This window comes from Agelaius phoeniceus, chromosome 34 (genome assembly GCF_051311805.1).
Source record: "Agelaius phoeniceus isolate bAgePho1 chromosome 34, bAgePho1.hap1, whole genome shotgun sequence".
Classification (NCBI taxonomy): domain Eukaryota; kingdom Metazoa; phylum Chordata; class Aves; order Passeriformes; family Icteridae; genus Agelaius; species Agelaius phoeniceus.
Genome location: NC_135298.1, coordinates 2837713 through 2851806, shown reverse-complemented (window position 1 = coordinate 2851806; position 14094 = coordinate 2837713). Strand labels below are relative to the sequence as shown.

The 14094-nt window shown below is 51.0% G+C and overlaps 1 protein-coding gene across 1 annotated transcript in view; it reads left to right on the top strand.

Annotated features, from left to right (window-relative positions):
- Positions 1-348: 348 nt before the first annotated feature.
- Positions 349-14094, top strand: part of LOC143696362 (uncharacterized) — a 175553-nt gene continuing 161807 nt past the window's right edge. The window contains 4 exon segments of the mRNA XM_077192506.1: positions 349-834; positions 837-911; positions 914-983; positions 985-1326. Coding sequence (XP_077048621.1) covers positions 360-834; positions 837-911; positions 914-983; positions 985-1326 — 962 coding nt within the window. The 5' untranslated portion in view covers positions 349-359.

The following is a 14094-nucleotide window of genomic DNA, read 5'->3' as shown; positions in this document are numbered from 1 at the left end:
CGCTGACTTCTCCAGCTGCACTTGGGCACCGGGACCATCAAACCCGACACGCTCAGCCCTTGTTTTGCCCCCCAAACCAGGATTTCCCATTCCCAAACCTTGGCCAGGTGGAGGAGGAGGCTGCGAGGAGGAAGAGGATGCCCCAGGACACCCAGGCAGGTGAGGAGGAAGTCAGTGCCCCTTTCCCCCTCTCTCCTGCTCCATCTCCCAGCCCAGCACGGCCCCCGGCTGCAGGACAGCCCCACTGCTGATGCTGTCCAGCCAGGGATGCACTGGGGGGATCTCCTTCCCCTTCCCTGTGGCACGGAGGCAAATCCCATCCTCTCCTTGTCCTTCCTCCCCCAGGGAAGGAGCTGAGCATGGAGAGCAGGGAGGACAAATCCCCACAGCAGAACCTGGTGGCTGAGGCCGTTTGGAGTGGCTCCAGGGCACAGGAATCCAACGGGGAGGAAAAGTCCCCGAGATCCCACACAAGGAGGGGCTGCAAACGCAGATCACGGGGATCCGAGGACGAAAGACCCACCTTGGGCCGGGAAGGTGACCACAGGTCAGAGTTGGGGGTCCCTGAGCAGCTTCAGGATGGGGAGAAGCCCCACAAGTGCTCGGAATGTGGGAAGAGCTTCAGGTGGAGATCGTCCCTGATCAACCATTGGAGAATCCACACAGAGGAACGGCCCTATGAGTGTGGGCAGTGTGGGAAGAGCTTCAGGTGGAGCTCCTGCCTGAACTCCCACATGGGAATCCACACCAGGGAGAGGCCCTATGAGTGTGGGCAGTGTGGGAAGAGCTTCAGCCACAACTCCAACCTGATCTGCCACCAGCGCGTCCACACCGGGAGAGGCCCTACAGATGTCCTGAGTGTGGGAAGAGCTTCAGAGCCAAATCCAGCCTGATTTTCCACCAGAGGAGCCACACGGGGAACGGCCCTACGAGTGTGATGAATGCAGCAAGAGGTTTCAGATCAGCTCCAATCTCCTCCATCACCACTCACACAGAGGAGAGGCCCTTCCGCTGCCCCGACTGCGGGAAGGGCTTCAGGGACAAGTGCAGCCTCCTCAGGCACCAGCTCATCCACTCCAGGGAGAGGCCCTACGAGTGTCCCAGGTGTGGGAAGAGCTTCAAGACCAGCTATGAAGTGACTGCCCACCAGAGGAGCCACACGGGGGAACGGCCCTACGAGTGTGGGGAGTGTGGGAAGAGCTTCAGGACAAGCTCCCACCTGAGTGCCCACCAGCGCATCCACAGCAGGGAGAGGCCCTATGAGTGTGCCTGGTGTGGGAAGAGCTTCTCCCAGAGGTCAGCCTTGACCCAACACCAACGCATCCAGCTGTTGTGTTGTCTGTATAAGTTGGACTGTTCTGTTCCCCCTATCATGCAATGGTTCTGCCCTGGTTCTCCCTTTCCCCCTTTACTGCCAGTTATCCCAACTCCTCCCCAGTTGCCTTGGAGATTAATGTACCCTTTCTCAAATCCCTCCCCGGTGCCCTGTCCGTCACTCGGCGCTCCCACCCTTCTCTCTAGAACTCTCTAGAAACTTTCAGCTGGAGCGTCGAGTGATTGGCTCAGGGGCCGGGGCCCCACCCTCAAGTTATCCCCATTGGGGTTTTCCCTAAGTCAATCTTTTGTATCCCACTCCCCTCTGAAACCCTATTTGTCCAAGGACTGACTCCTCCCCTGTGTCCCTCCCTCCTTATAAGCTGTTGCAACTTCCCCCTCGCTCTCTTTGGTTGTCGGTTTCCCCTGGGACCCAATAAACCTGGATTCACCACAGCTGGAGAGCGCTCTCTCATTTCTGCTGACTGTAGCCATAAGCCAAGCCACGTCCTGCCACAAGGTAACACTGCTGTCACAGCACAGAGCGTTTGCCTTAGGTGCTGTCCCGAACCACGGAGATCGGGATAGTGCCCCCCTACTGCTAGTGGTGCTGGACAGCCGGCCGGGACGTCCGAGAAGGAGAATCAATCAATCTTTCTCCAGCTGGACCGCTTCATCCAGCACTGAGGGAAGCTGTGGGAGTGCTCCCAGGGTGGGAAGAGCTTTGTGTGCTGCTCCAGCTCCACAGCTCCATCCCTCATTGGAGGATCAGCACTGGATGATCCCCAGTGACCCCGTTGGGCAGAGCCCTGGTGATCCGTGGTGCTGCTGATTTGTGTTAGGAAGACACCTGGCTGGCTCCTGGCTCCCCGTGAGCACTGGACACATCCACAGACCAACATCAGAAATCCATTGTGGAGAGCTGTCGCCCTGACTTTTGAAGATTTTTCTAAGCCTTCTGATGTTTACATTCTTTTAGCAAACTTTTTCACATACTTCCTGTAAATAACTTATTGTTTTGCATTTTTTTATGGAGGAGAAGAAATTTGATGGACTGTTGGTTTGTCCAGTGTCATTGGAGAGGTGGCACTGTCACACTCCAATCCACTGTCACTTTTGGAAAACTATAAATGTTGGAGTCAGGAAATAAACTTCCCTTTTTTCCTCTTGAGAACAGTGGTGTGTGCGCTCGTGTTGTTTCATGTCCTATAGCGACATGGAGCAGATTTGTCGACTTCTGACCCCAGAAAAATCTTACTTCTTGCGTCTTCCTGGTGGCATCAAGTAACACTGGATGGCCTTGGAGGTCTTCTCCAATACCAATCCATCATTTTAATTCTCTCTGCACCACAGGCATCTTCTACAACCAAATCGGGTCAGACTGGGGCAAAACCCGTGATTTTGGAGACAGTGGGGTTGGAAACCCCTCCAAAAAAGGTTTTTCCCACCCACCCAAGCACGTGGATGCTCTTCTGGCAGGGACCCATAAATCCTTTTGGTTTTGCCTTCAAACACAAAGGTTTCTGTTCATACCTTTGAAAGCCCTGAAATTGGGGTAAAAATCAAGACATTGAACTAAGGCTTGGATGGGCACACGTGGGGACACAGCCCTGGGTGGGGACCTGAGTTGGAAGTGGCCATGGACAGGGACATGGGGGGACACAGCCATGGATGGTGACATGGGAGCACATGAACATGGATGGGGACATGAACTGGGACAGCATCAAGGCCACCACCTGTGCCACCACCTGTGCCACCAGCAACTTCATCTCAGCCATGGCGCTGCCTGATGCAGTTCCTGCCACCACGTCCCCCCTGCCACCATTGTGGTGTCCCAGCCGAATGTCACCACCCACCAGGGCAGGATGGGGACTTGTTCAGCTGGTGACAAGTGGCCCAGGAGTGAGTGACAGCCACCAGGGTGTCCCAGGGCCACTGCGCTCAGGGGGACCCCAACCGCCCCTGGGGACAGGGCAAGGGTCAGTGTCACCCACAGGGGCCATGTGGGCCCATGCTGGGTGTCACTGGAGGCGTCCTGGTGGCAGCGTCCCCACAGGTGTGGTGACATTGTCCCCTGGTGTGTGTCCTGATGGCATCGTGTCCCTTACATGTTGATGACCCAAGTTCCATCATCCTTGTTCTCCTCCCCAGTTCTAGAATGTTCCCCACTCCTGCTTTCCTATTGGTTCCCGTTGCCTGCAGCTCCTCCCCTGAATCCCAGTTGGTTGCTGCCCTTTTGTCCCGCCTTTGCACCACCCTTGTTCCCTCTGCCCATTGGCCCTCAGGCCCAAAGTGCGCTGGTGTTTGCAGGGGTCCCAGGACGAGGGAAGAGACGAGAATCTTGACTCCATGTTTCAGAAGGCTGATTTATTATTGATGATATATATTATCTTAAAAGAAAATGATATATTAAAACTATATAAAAGAATTGAAGAGAGGATTTAATCAGAAGGCAAGCAGGAATAGAAAAGAATGATAACAAAAGCTCATGACTCTCCGAGAGTCCGAGCCAGCTGACTGTGATTGGCCATTAATTAGAAACAACCAACATGGACCAATCAAAGATGCACCTGTTGCATTCCACAGCAGCAGATAATTCTTGTTTTTCTTTTGCTGTGAGGCTTCTCAGCTTCTCAGTTTCAGAAAATATCATGGCAACACCAAAGCTCCCCCTCCCTTGTCCCATATAAAAGCCTGGACCCTGCTTTGTTCTTGGTTCTTGGTGCCTGGACCCCTCGGGTGTGTTGGCCCATAAAGCACCCCTGGAACTCCAAGCAGGGATCCCCTCCCGCCTGTTTTCCCCCCGAGCTGCAATCGCCATCGGCCTGGTGCTCGCTGAGCCATCCCTTTCCTAGAGGAGACGCCCTGGGGAAGGCAGTGCCTGGTGCTGGGGATGGGCACTGGGTGTCCCAGTCTCTCTGCAAGCCTCTCCAGTCCCTGGGCCTTACCCGGGTCGGCAGAGAGTGGGGGGAGTAGCCCCACCACGGCCGACTGCAGGGAGACACTCTCTGTGCCCCGAGGGTGCTGAGGGCACTCAGGCTGGTTGCCTTCGTTGCAGCAGAGACGACCGAGACGTCGGTGGAAGAGGAAAGGGGCCGACTCCCAGCAGGGGGTATTCCAAGGTTTTATTAAGGAGTCCCGAGGGAGCTCCTATACCTCGGGGGGTTCCTCCTGCCGAGAGCACTGGGGGATGTTCGGGGCTCACATTTAAAGGGGGGAGGAAACTAACAGATAAAATCCTACTGACCAATAGGTATCTCTGGGGGATGGGTGCTGGGGGGACAGACATACAAAACAGCGTATGGGGCAGGACTTGGGGGGTTGACCCTTGGCCCCTGGCTAATCACTCGACAACTTGGATCGAAACTTCTAGGTAGGGGGCTGGGATGTCGAGGTGACTGGCAGAGAGCCAGGGTGGGGGTTTTGGAGATCTTATCCCGGGAAAGGGATAACACAAGTAGAGGGAAGAGGAGGGGGGGGGGGTATAGTCTGGGATAAACCATTTGGGAAAAACATGGGGATACAAGACAAACTACTTCAAAGTATTACAAAATATAAGAACGCACTACAACATCTCCCTCTTTTCGTTTAAATAAAAAAGGGAGAGGCACCTAAACATTAAATTTCAGCTCGGAGTGCTATCAATCATCAGCAAACCAAGGCTGTTTTGTAAATTCTGCAGAGGTTTCTGTCCCTTCCTCAGAAGAGGTGGGAACAGTCACCTGATTGACCTCTAAAGGGGAAATAGCTTTCGAGATCAGTTTGGTCACAATGCTCTTGATGATCCCAAAACTGATCAAAATAACAAGAAGAACAAGCAAAACTAAAAATACAGATTTCAAAATGGATTTGACCCAGCCCGAGAGTCCCCATCCCTGAAAGAGTCCATCCATCCAGTCTGCTGTTTCTTGCTTGATGTCTTGGACCATTTGTTGCATCTTCCCGATGATTTTGTGGACATTTTCAGCTTTGGATGACAGATTCAGGCAACAGAGACCTTCAAACTCCTCACAACGATGGTTATGTAGCAAGAGGAGAAAATCAATTGCAGCCCGATTTTGTAGGGTGGCTTGCCTTGTTGTTTCATCGTCTGCCAGGAGGTCTGAAAGTGCAGCTGATGTAATATTGGCCTGTTTAGCAACCCAACACTCTAGATGTGATAATTCGCCTAGAGCTTTCGCTGCAGACACCCATGGCAAAAACACGGTGATCGCAACTCCTTTTGGTTTGGACCAATGTACAATTTCAGAATCGCAATTTGGGTCCAGATTCCTTAAATCTCTCTTTTTGCGGGCCGAATTGCGGGTGTTGGTTTTGGTTCGCCAATCCATGATTTGGGTTTTGTTGGGTGTAAACAGGCTCAGCTTTCCAATGGTGCATGGACCTCCGATTGGACGAGAGGGGATGCCTGCCCATGCCCTGTCCCCGCAAATGAGGAAAAACCCCTTAGGAAGGGCACGGGGCTTATTATCAGGGGTAGAAGGTATTCCTACTTGGGAAATTTTCTTACACCAAATTTTTGCTGTATAATTCACTTTAAACTGTTTGACTTCATGGTACAAATCTACTTGATCTTTTGGTGTAAACGTAAACTGAACACAATAGAATGCCTTGGCAGAACCAAGGAGTTCAAATTCTTGGGGTTCTTTTTCTGCTACTGCTTGTCTATCAATTAATTTTGACCAAGGGGATAACGGATTATATACTGGGGGAAGGGGAGCAGCTAATGTTGGTGGAAATTCATCATATTTAGATGGGATCCCCACAAGGCAAGTGGACATCGGGTCAGACACAGAAGAGGCTGACAGGCAAATGTGGTCTTGGTTGAGGACTCTGGCGAGGGTGGTCCACACATTTGCTTGGGGTTGTGGAACGATCCACATCTGACCTGGATGGACGGCTGTCAACAGAAGCAATGGAAGGATGGGGCTCATTCTGATGACACCAGGGCTGAGTTCAGATCAAAGGAAAACACTAAAACTGAAAATAAAAAATGTTAGGGATAAGGTCCAGGTAACAACAATTTAACTTTAAAGAGTCTGACGGCGCTTCCTCCTCCAGCAGGCACTGGCTACCTGTGTTGCAGCTTTGTCCTTTGACACCTTAGGAATGTACGGTCTCACCCACCTGGAGGGGATCCATCTCAAGCCTGAGGGAGTGGATACGCATGCATACCCCCTACCCCAGACTACGAGCTCATGGGGCCCCTCTATTTTCCAAGTTTCAGGGTCCTTTATGAGGACTGGCGGACGGACTTTTAGCTTGTGCTGACTGTTCTCGTTAAAATGTCTTACAATAGGTGGGTTAAGGTTTTCAAAGGTACAGTTCAAAAAGTTCAGTGTGAACAGTGCTTTGGACAGCTGGATTTGAGGGGTCTCTGTTTTCATCACTTCACGTTGCCGGTGAAGAACCTTTTTTAGATTCTGATGGGCTCTCTCCACCACAGCTTGGCCTGTCGGGGAATAGGGGATGCCTGTTTTGTGTTCTATTCCCCATTGCTGCAGGAAGCTCTGAAGGTCTTTGGACTTGTACGCTGGGCCATTGTCTGTTTTGATGACCTTAGGGATTCCTAATGTGGAAAAGGCTTGCATGAAATGCTTCTTTACTTCACTGGCTTTCTCCCTTGTGTGGGCAGAAGCATAGATGGCACCAGAAAAGGTATCCACGGAGATGTGGACATATTTAAATCTGCCAAATGATGGGATGTGGGTTACATCTGTCTGCCACACTTCGCAGCTCTGCAAGCCCCTAGGGTTTGCACCTGCACTTAAGGTAGGTAGTGACTGATTTTGACAAGAAGGGCAGGTGGCTACGATGGCCTGGGCTTGTTTGTGCTTCAGATGGAATTGTCGGACCAAGGCAGGTGCATTCTGATGAAAAAATTGATGACTGATCTTTGCTTGTTGGAATACCTCTGGGAGCGGGGCCATCTTGGCTGTAGCCGCAAGGGCATCAGCTTTCCGGTTTCCTTCTGCAATGAACCCCGGCAGGTCTGTGTGTGACCTAACATGCATCACATAAAATGGGTGTTCTCGGCCAGAAATAATTCTTACTAACTTAGAAAGTAATTCATATAAAGGAATGTTGGAAACTTCTTGCAACACAGCATTCTCTGCCCTAGACACTACACCTGCAACATAAGCTGAATCAGTAACTACATTTAAAGGCTCAGGAAACTTCTCAAAAGCTCTGACTACAGCGGACAACTCAGCAATTTGGGGTGATCCTTCCACCTTGGCAATATCTGCCTCCCACTGTTGAGTTTGGGGATCTTTCCAAGTTACCACTGACTTGTGAGACGCACCAGACGCATCAGTAAAAACTGTCAGTGCTTTTAGAGGTGTCCTGCTCTGAATACTTGTCAGTGATAATGAAAACTGAACATCTGAATTGAAAATTTTGTGGGCCGGTCTGTGAATTGAAATTTGGCCTGTGTAGCTATCTAGGGCTAATTGCAAGGCTTCATTCTCTTGATAAAATTGCTCTAGCATTGCTTGAGACAAATGGCCTGATTTCAGGTTTAAGGAAATGTAAATGCAGTCAAAGTCACACCCTGCCAATTCTCTGATCCGTATCCTTGCTTTCCGGATCAATTCTGCCATCAGCTCTTGTGGCATTGTCATCCTTTTTGACCTGTTGTGACTGAGAAAGACCCATTCTATAATTAAGAGGGGATCTTTCTTGACCTGGTCCTTTTTCTTTGCCTGGACAGTTTGCCACTGAAAAATCATACCATGGAGGTGTGGCAGCTTGCCTAGAATGATAAATTTGAAGGGGAGACCCTGCTGGCACCTGTGGGCCTGCCTAGTAGACATGATTTCCTGAACTTTCTCCAGTGCGGTTTTCGCTTCCTGGGTGAGGGTCCTAGGAGCACTAAGGTCATCTCCCCCTTTTAACAAATTGAAAAGGGGGGCTAGGTCTTCGGTGGAAATGCCTAGCCAAGGTCTCACCCAATTTAAGGATCCACAAAGTTGATGGAGATCCGCTAAGGTTTTGATATCATGTTTGATAGTCAATTTTTGCGGCACAATGGTCCGCTTTCCAATCTCAAGGCCCAGGTACTTCCAAGGTGGCATCTTTTGAATCTTTTCTTCTTGGAGCTCGAACCCTGCAGCAACCAATGCATTGATTGTCAGGTCAAGTGTGTGAGTAAGCATGTCATCACTTGGGGCACACACCAGGATGTCATCCATGTAGTGCAGGATGATGGAATCTCCTGCAGCTTCACGGACTGGAGACAACAAGGAAGAGACATACCTCTGGCAAATCACAGGACTGACTTTAAGTCCCTGAGGGAGGACGGTCCAATGGTATCTCTTCATTGGGGCCTCCAGGTTAATGGTGGGAACCGAGAAGGCAAAACGCGGAGCATCGTCAGGATGTAGGGGAATGTGAAAAAAACAATCTTTGATGTCAATCACAGCTAAAGACCAATTTTGTGGAAGCATGCTTGGTGAGGGCATCCCTGGTTGTAGGGAGCCCATGTCCTCAATAACGTTGTTGATTTGACGGAGGTCATGGAGTAGTCTCCACTTGTCTTTGTTTGGTTTTTTAATGACAAAGACAGGCGAATTCCATGGCGACGTGGTCTCCACAATGTGACCTTTTTCTAACTGCTCTTGTACAAGTTCTTCAAGCGCCTTTAATTTGGTTTTATTGAGCGGCCACTGAACTACCCTTATTGGAGTATCAGTTTTCCAAATCAATTTTTGGGCGTGGCGCACCTCAGCGACCGCTCCCCGAAAAACCTGCGGGTTTTCTGGGATGTCAATTGTGGTTCCCCATTGAACCATTAAATCTCTGCCCCAGAGGAGCTCTGTGTAGTCTAAGACAAACGGGCGAATGGAAGCTATTTTGCCATTGGGTCCCTCAATTTGAACAACGTTTTTTGACTGTCTTGCCAATTGAATTCCCCCTACACCTTGCACGTGTCCTGCTACGTTTTGCAGTTCCCAGTGTGATGGCCACTCTTTAGATGGAATAATCGTGACATCTGCTCCAGTATCTAAAAGTCCTTGTATGGACTTGTACTCACCACCACGGTGCAACCCACATGATAGCTTGGGTTTTTCTCTTCCCAATACCTGAGTCCAGCAGACATTGGGACGGAGTTTACCTCTGAGGGTGTTTGCTTGCTCCTGGTCCCATGGAGGCTCAGGCACTGGGATGGCTTGGGCTATGATTTGGCCTTTGGGCAAGTACACGGGTGGATGAGTACAGTGAAGCCATATGACAAATTGTTTCGGGTCTGATGATATGAGACCCGGAGGAATAATAATTTCTTGGGGTGTGTGTTTTGTGTCCCCAAGGACGACATACTTACTGTGACGTTTCTGGCAAAGCTGTGTCCAAGTACCTGGTTGTTCAGGGTTAACAGATATGAAATGCCAGTTAGTGTCTCTGAGATGGAGAGGTTCGGTCAACGCCAGCCTGTAAGGATTATGTGAAGAGTCAGTGGTTAAAATTGGTCTGGGATTATTCCAATGAAATGAATGTTCTGTTTTGTTCAAAGCCAGTGCCTCGCTTGGCACCGATACATCTTTTACACTAGATTTCTTTTCCCTCCCCCGTACTTGAATTGAGCCCACCCTATTTTTGTCATAGCGCTGGGGAAAGGAGCGCTCTTTACTCAGTTTTTTGAGAGGTGGTCCTTTGGGGAATTCTGGTTTTTAAGCATATTGTATTTAAAATCTAAAAACTGCTTTTTCAGAGGGCAGTCCGGCATCCAATGCCCCAACTTCCCACAAAGATGGCAAGGTCTATTAGAGCTGGAGATTCTCTCTTGTGGCATCGTGACATGCTGGAGCTGGCTGGTGAATGATGGCTCAGGGGTTTCCACTGCAGCAATCCTTCTCTGTGGTTTTGGTCTCTCGTCGTGGTCAGCGAGGGTAATGGTAACTTTCTTCTCACACACTTCAAGCATGGCCTGCAGCGTAGGCGTTGGGTCAAGAGGCAGGCTGAGGATAGCAGCTTTGCACTTCTCATTGGCATTTTCTTTAGCGATCTCGGTGAGGATTTCCATCCTGGCTCCTTCATTCTGAACTTGCAATTCAACAGCTTTTCTCAACCTTTCCACAAAACTCAAAAAGGACTCAGATGGAGATTGTGTTATTTTCAAATAATTTTCAATTGGAATACTAGGACGGAGCCCAAAGAAAGCTTTCTCAGCTGCTCTAGCACCTTCTCTGAAAGCCCTTGTGGGAATGCTTTCTGCCTGGGTCATGCTATCTTCCCAACCTCCCTGTCCACAGAGATGATCGAGGGATAACATATTGCCATAAACATCACGAGCAGTAGCTTCATCAGCCCACAGAGCTGGTAAAATCGCTCTCAATCCTTTTTGCCATGCAACCTCCCACAAGAGATATTCAGAAGAGGATAACAGGCAGGAAAAAAGGTGTTTTATATCAGCAGGGGTTAGAATGTGAGCGAATAATGTAGCTTTAAGGAGCCCTCTAAAATATTCACTTGATCTCCCAAAATCTTTTTGGGCTTTGGCTAGTTCTTTAACAGAATCAACAGAAAGGGGGCTATAATTTGGCTGGAATGCCCCGGTGACATCTGGAATATATGAGACAGGGGCAGCAGAAAAGGACTGTGCTGTTTCCGGGTTCTGTCTGCCGGCGACAGCGTCTCTTATTACACTGCTCTGAGAGCCGGAGGGCGGGCCGTGGGGGGGGCGGAGGGAGCCCGCGGCGGGCGGGCAGAGCTCTGAGGGGGCGGGGGCGGCCGGGGCCAGGGCAGGAGGGGCGGCCGGGGCCAGAGCGGGAGGAGCCGGAGGAGGAGCCGGAGGAGGGGCCGGAGGGGCCGGAGGAGGAGACGGGGGAAGGGCGGGAGGGCGGGTTTCGGGGGCGGGGTGCTCCGAGCAGAATGGGTTGTTGGGAGAGCGAAAGGGGTTCTGGGAAAGAGAGGAAACCACCATTGCCACGTGGTGTCCACCATTATGGTCCTGAGAAATTACCGGGCGCGTCTCAGGGGTACCAAGGCGGGCACTAAGGTTGTGAGACATGGTATTATAACTTGGGGAAGCAGGGGGGAGGGTGGGATTTCGGGAATTCAGGGCAGAAGTGTCCGGGTTGGAGACAGGAAGCCTCTGGGGGGGGGCAGGGATTTGTGCAGGGGCTGGGGGTGGGGGGAGGTGAGTGGGGGAGGGAGAACCGAACTCGGAGGGGGGTAGATCGGGTTTTTGGGAAACAGAGATATTGAAACTGTTGCCGGATGGCTGTTCTTGCATCTTTAAATTAAATTTTACAACATTTCTTATCTGCAGGGCTAAGAAAGCAAATTTTGACGGAGATATGTCTCCTGCTTTCCCTGCCTTCAATAATTCACTACCAATTTTGTCCCAAAAAGCCAAATCACTGAGATTTTCAGTGGACACGTCGGGGAAGTGAAGGAAAAGCCATCTGACGAACTGTTTAACATCTGTTTTTGAAAATCGGATTTTTTCACTCTTAAGAATGTTTAAAAGATGATAATAGACACCCTTGTGAGATACAGAAAGCCTAGCACCCATTTTGGCTCTGATTTTAAATTTGTATCTCAAATTTCAGCAACCCAGGTGGGGGGGGGAGGAGAAAGCCTACAGCTGGCAGCCTGCCCACAATAGAGAGAAAAAAAACTTCAGCCCTCCGCGGCGGCCTGAGAACAAAGGGCAGGGAAACACCCCCTCCCAAAGAGGGGAGAAACAAGAGAAGGGTAAAACTTACCAATCCAGCTGCAGGAGAGGGGAACGAAAAAGCCTGGGATGTTGATTTCCACCTGAAACTGACTTCTTAGGGTACTTCGAAGCTCCCAGTTTCGTCCACAGGAGAGCAACTCACTAAAACTGAGTTTTTTCTTTCCTGAGGTAGCTTGCCGGCCGAAGGCTTATCGAACAGACTGAAAGAATGTCCGAGCCCCTTTCCGTGGGCTCCTGGAATGGTTCCAGAGCCCCACGGCTGGGCGCCAAGCTGTCCCAGTCTCTCTGCAAGCCTCTCAATGTCCCTGGGCCTTACCCGGGTCGGCAGAGAGTGGGGGGGGTAGCCCCACCACGGCCGACTGCGGGGAGACACTCTCTGTGCCCCGAGGGTGCTGAGGGCACTCAGGCTGGTTGCCTTCGTTGCAGCAGAGACGACCGAGACGTCGGTGGAAGAGGAAAGGGGCCGACTCCCAGCAGGGGATATTCCAAGGTTTTATTAAGGAGTCCCGAGGGAGCTCCTCTGCCTCAGGGGGTTCCTCCTGCCGAGAGCGCTGGGGGATGTTCGGAGCTCACATTTAAAGGGGGGAGGAAACTAACATAGATAAAATCCTACTGACCAATAGGTATCTCTGGGGGATGGGTGCTGGGGGGATAGACATACAAAACAGCGTATGGGGCAGGACTTGGGGGGTTGACCCTTGGCCCCTGGCTAATCACTCGACAACTTGGATCGAAACTTCTAGGTAGGGGGCTGGGATGTCGAGGTGACTGGCAGAGAGCCAGGGTGGGGGTTTTGGAGATCTTATCCCAGGAAAGGGATAACACAAGTAGAGGGAAGAGGGGGGGGGGGGGTACAGTCTGGGATAAACCATTTGGGAAAAACATGGGAATACAAAACAAACTACTTCAAGGTATTACAAAATATAAGAACGCACTACAACATGCTGCCAGTTATCCCAACTCCTCCCCAGTTGCCTTGGAGATTAATGTACCCTTTCTCAAATCCCTCCCCGGTGCCCTGTCCGTCACTCGGCGCTCCCACCCTTCTCTCTAGAACTCTCTAGAAACTTTCAGCTGGAGCGTCGAGTGATTGGCTCAGGGGCCGGGGCCCCACCCTCAAGTTATCCCCATTGGGGTTTTCCCTAAGTCAATCTTTTGTATCCCACTCCCCTCTGAAACCCTATTTGTCCAAGGACTGACTCCTCCCCTGTGTCCCTCCCTCCTTATAAGCTGTTGCAACTTCCCCCTTGCTCTCTTTGGTTGTCGGTTTCCCCTGGGACCCAATAAACCTGGATTCATCACAGCTGGAGAGCGCTCTCTCATTTCTGCTGACTGTAGCCATAAGCCAAGCCACGTCCTGCCACAAGGTAACACTGCTGTCACGGCACAGAGCGTTTGCCTTAGGTGCTGTCCTGAACCACGGAGATCGGGATAGTGCCCCCCTACTGCTAGCGGTGCTGGACAGCCAGCCGGGACGTCCGAGAAGGACAATCAATCAATCTTTCTCCAGCTGGACCGCGTCATCCAGCACTGAGGGAAGCTGTGGGAGTGCTCCCAGGGCGGGAAGAGCTTTGTGTGCTGCTCCAGCTCCACAGCTCCATCCCTCATTGGAGGATCAGCACTGGATGATCCCCGGTGACCCCGTTGGGCAGAGCCCTGGTGATCCGTGGTGCTGCTGATTTGTGTTAGGAAGACACCTGGCTGGCTCCTGGCTCCCCGTGAGCACCTGGACACATCCACAGACCAACATCAGAAATCCATTGTGGAGAGCTGTCGCCCTGACCTTTGAAGATTTTTCTAAGCCTTCTGATGTTTACATTCTTGTAGCAAACTTTCTCACATACTTCCTGTAAATAACTTATTGTTTTGCATTCTTTTATGGAGGAGAAGAAATTTGATGGACTGTTGGTTTGTCCAGTGTCATTGGAGAGGTGGCACTGTCAGCCTCCAATCCACTGTCACTTTTGGAAAACTATAAATGTTGGAGTCAGGAAATAAACTTCCCTTTTTTCACCTTGAGAACAGTGGTGTGTGTGCTCGTGTTGTTTCATGTCCTATAGCGACATCGAGCAGATTTGTCGACTTCTGACCCCAGAAAA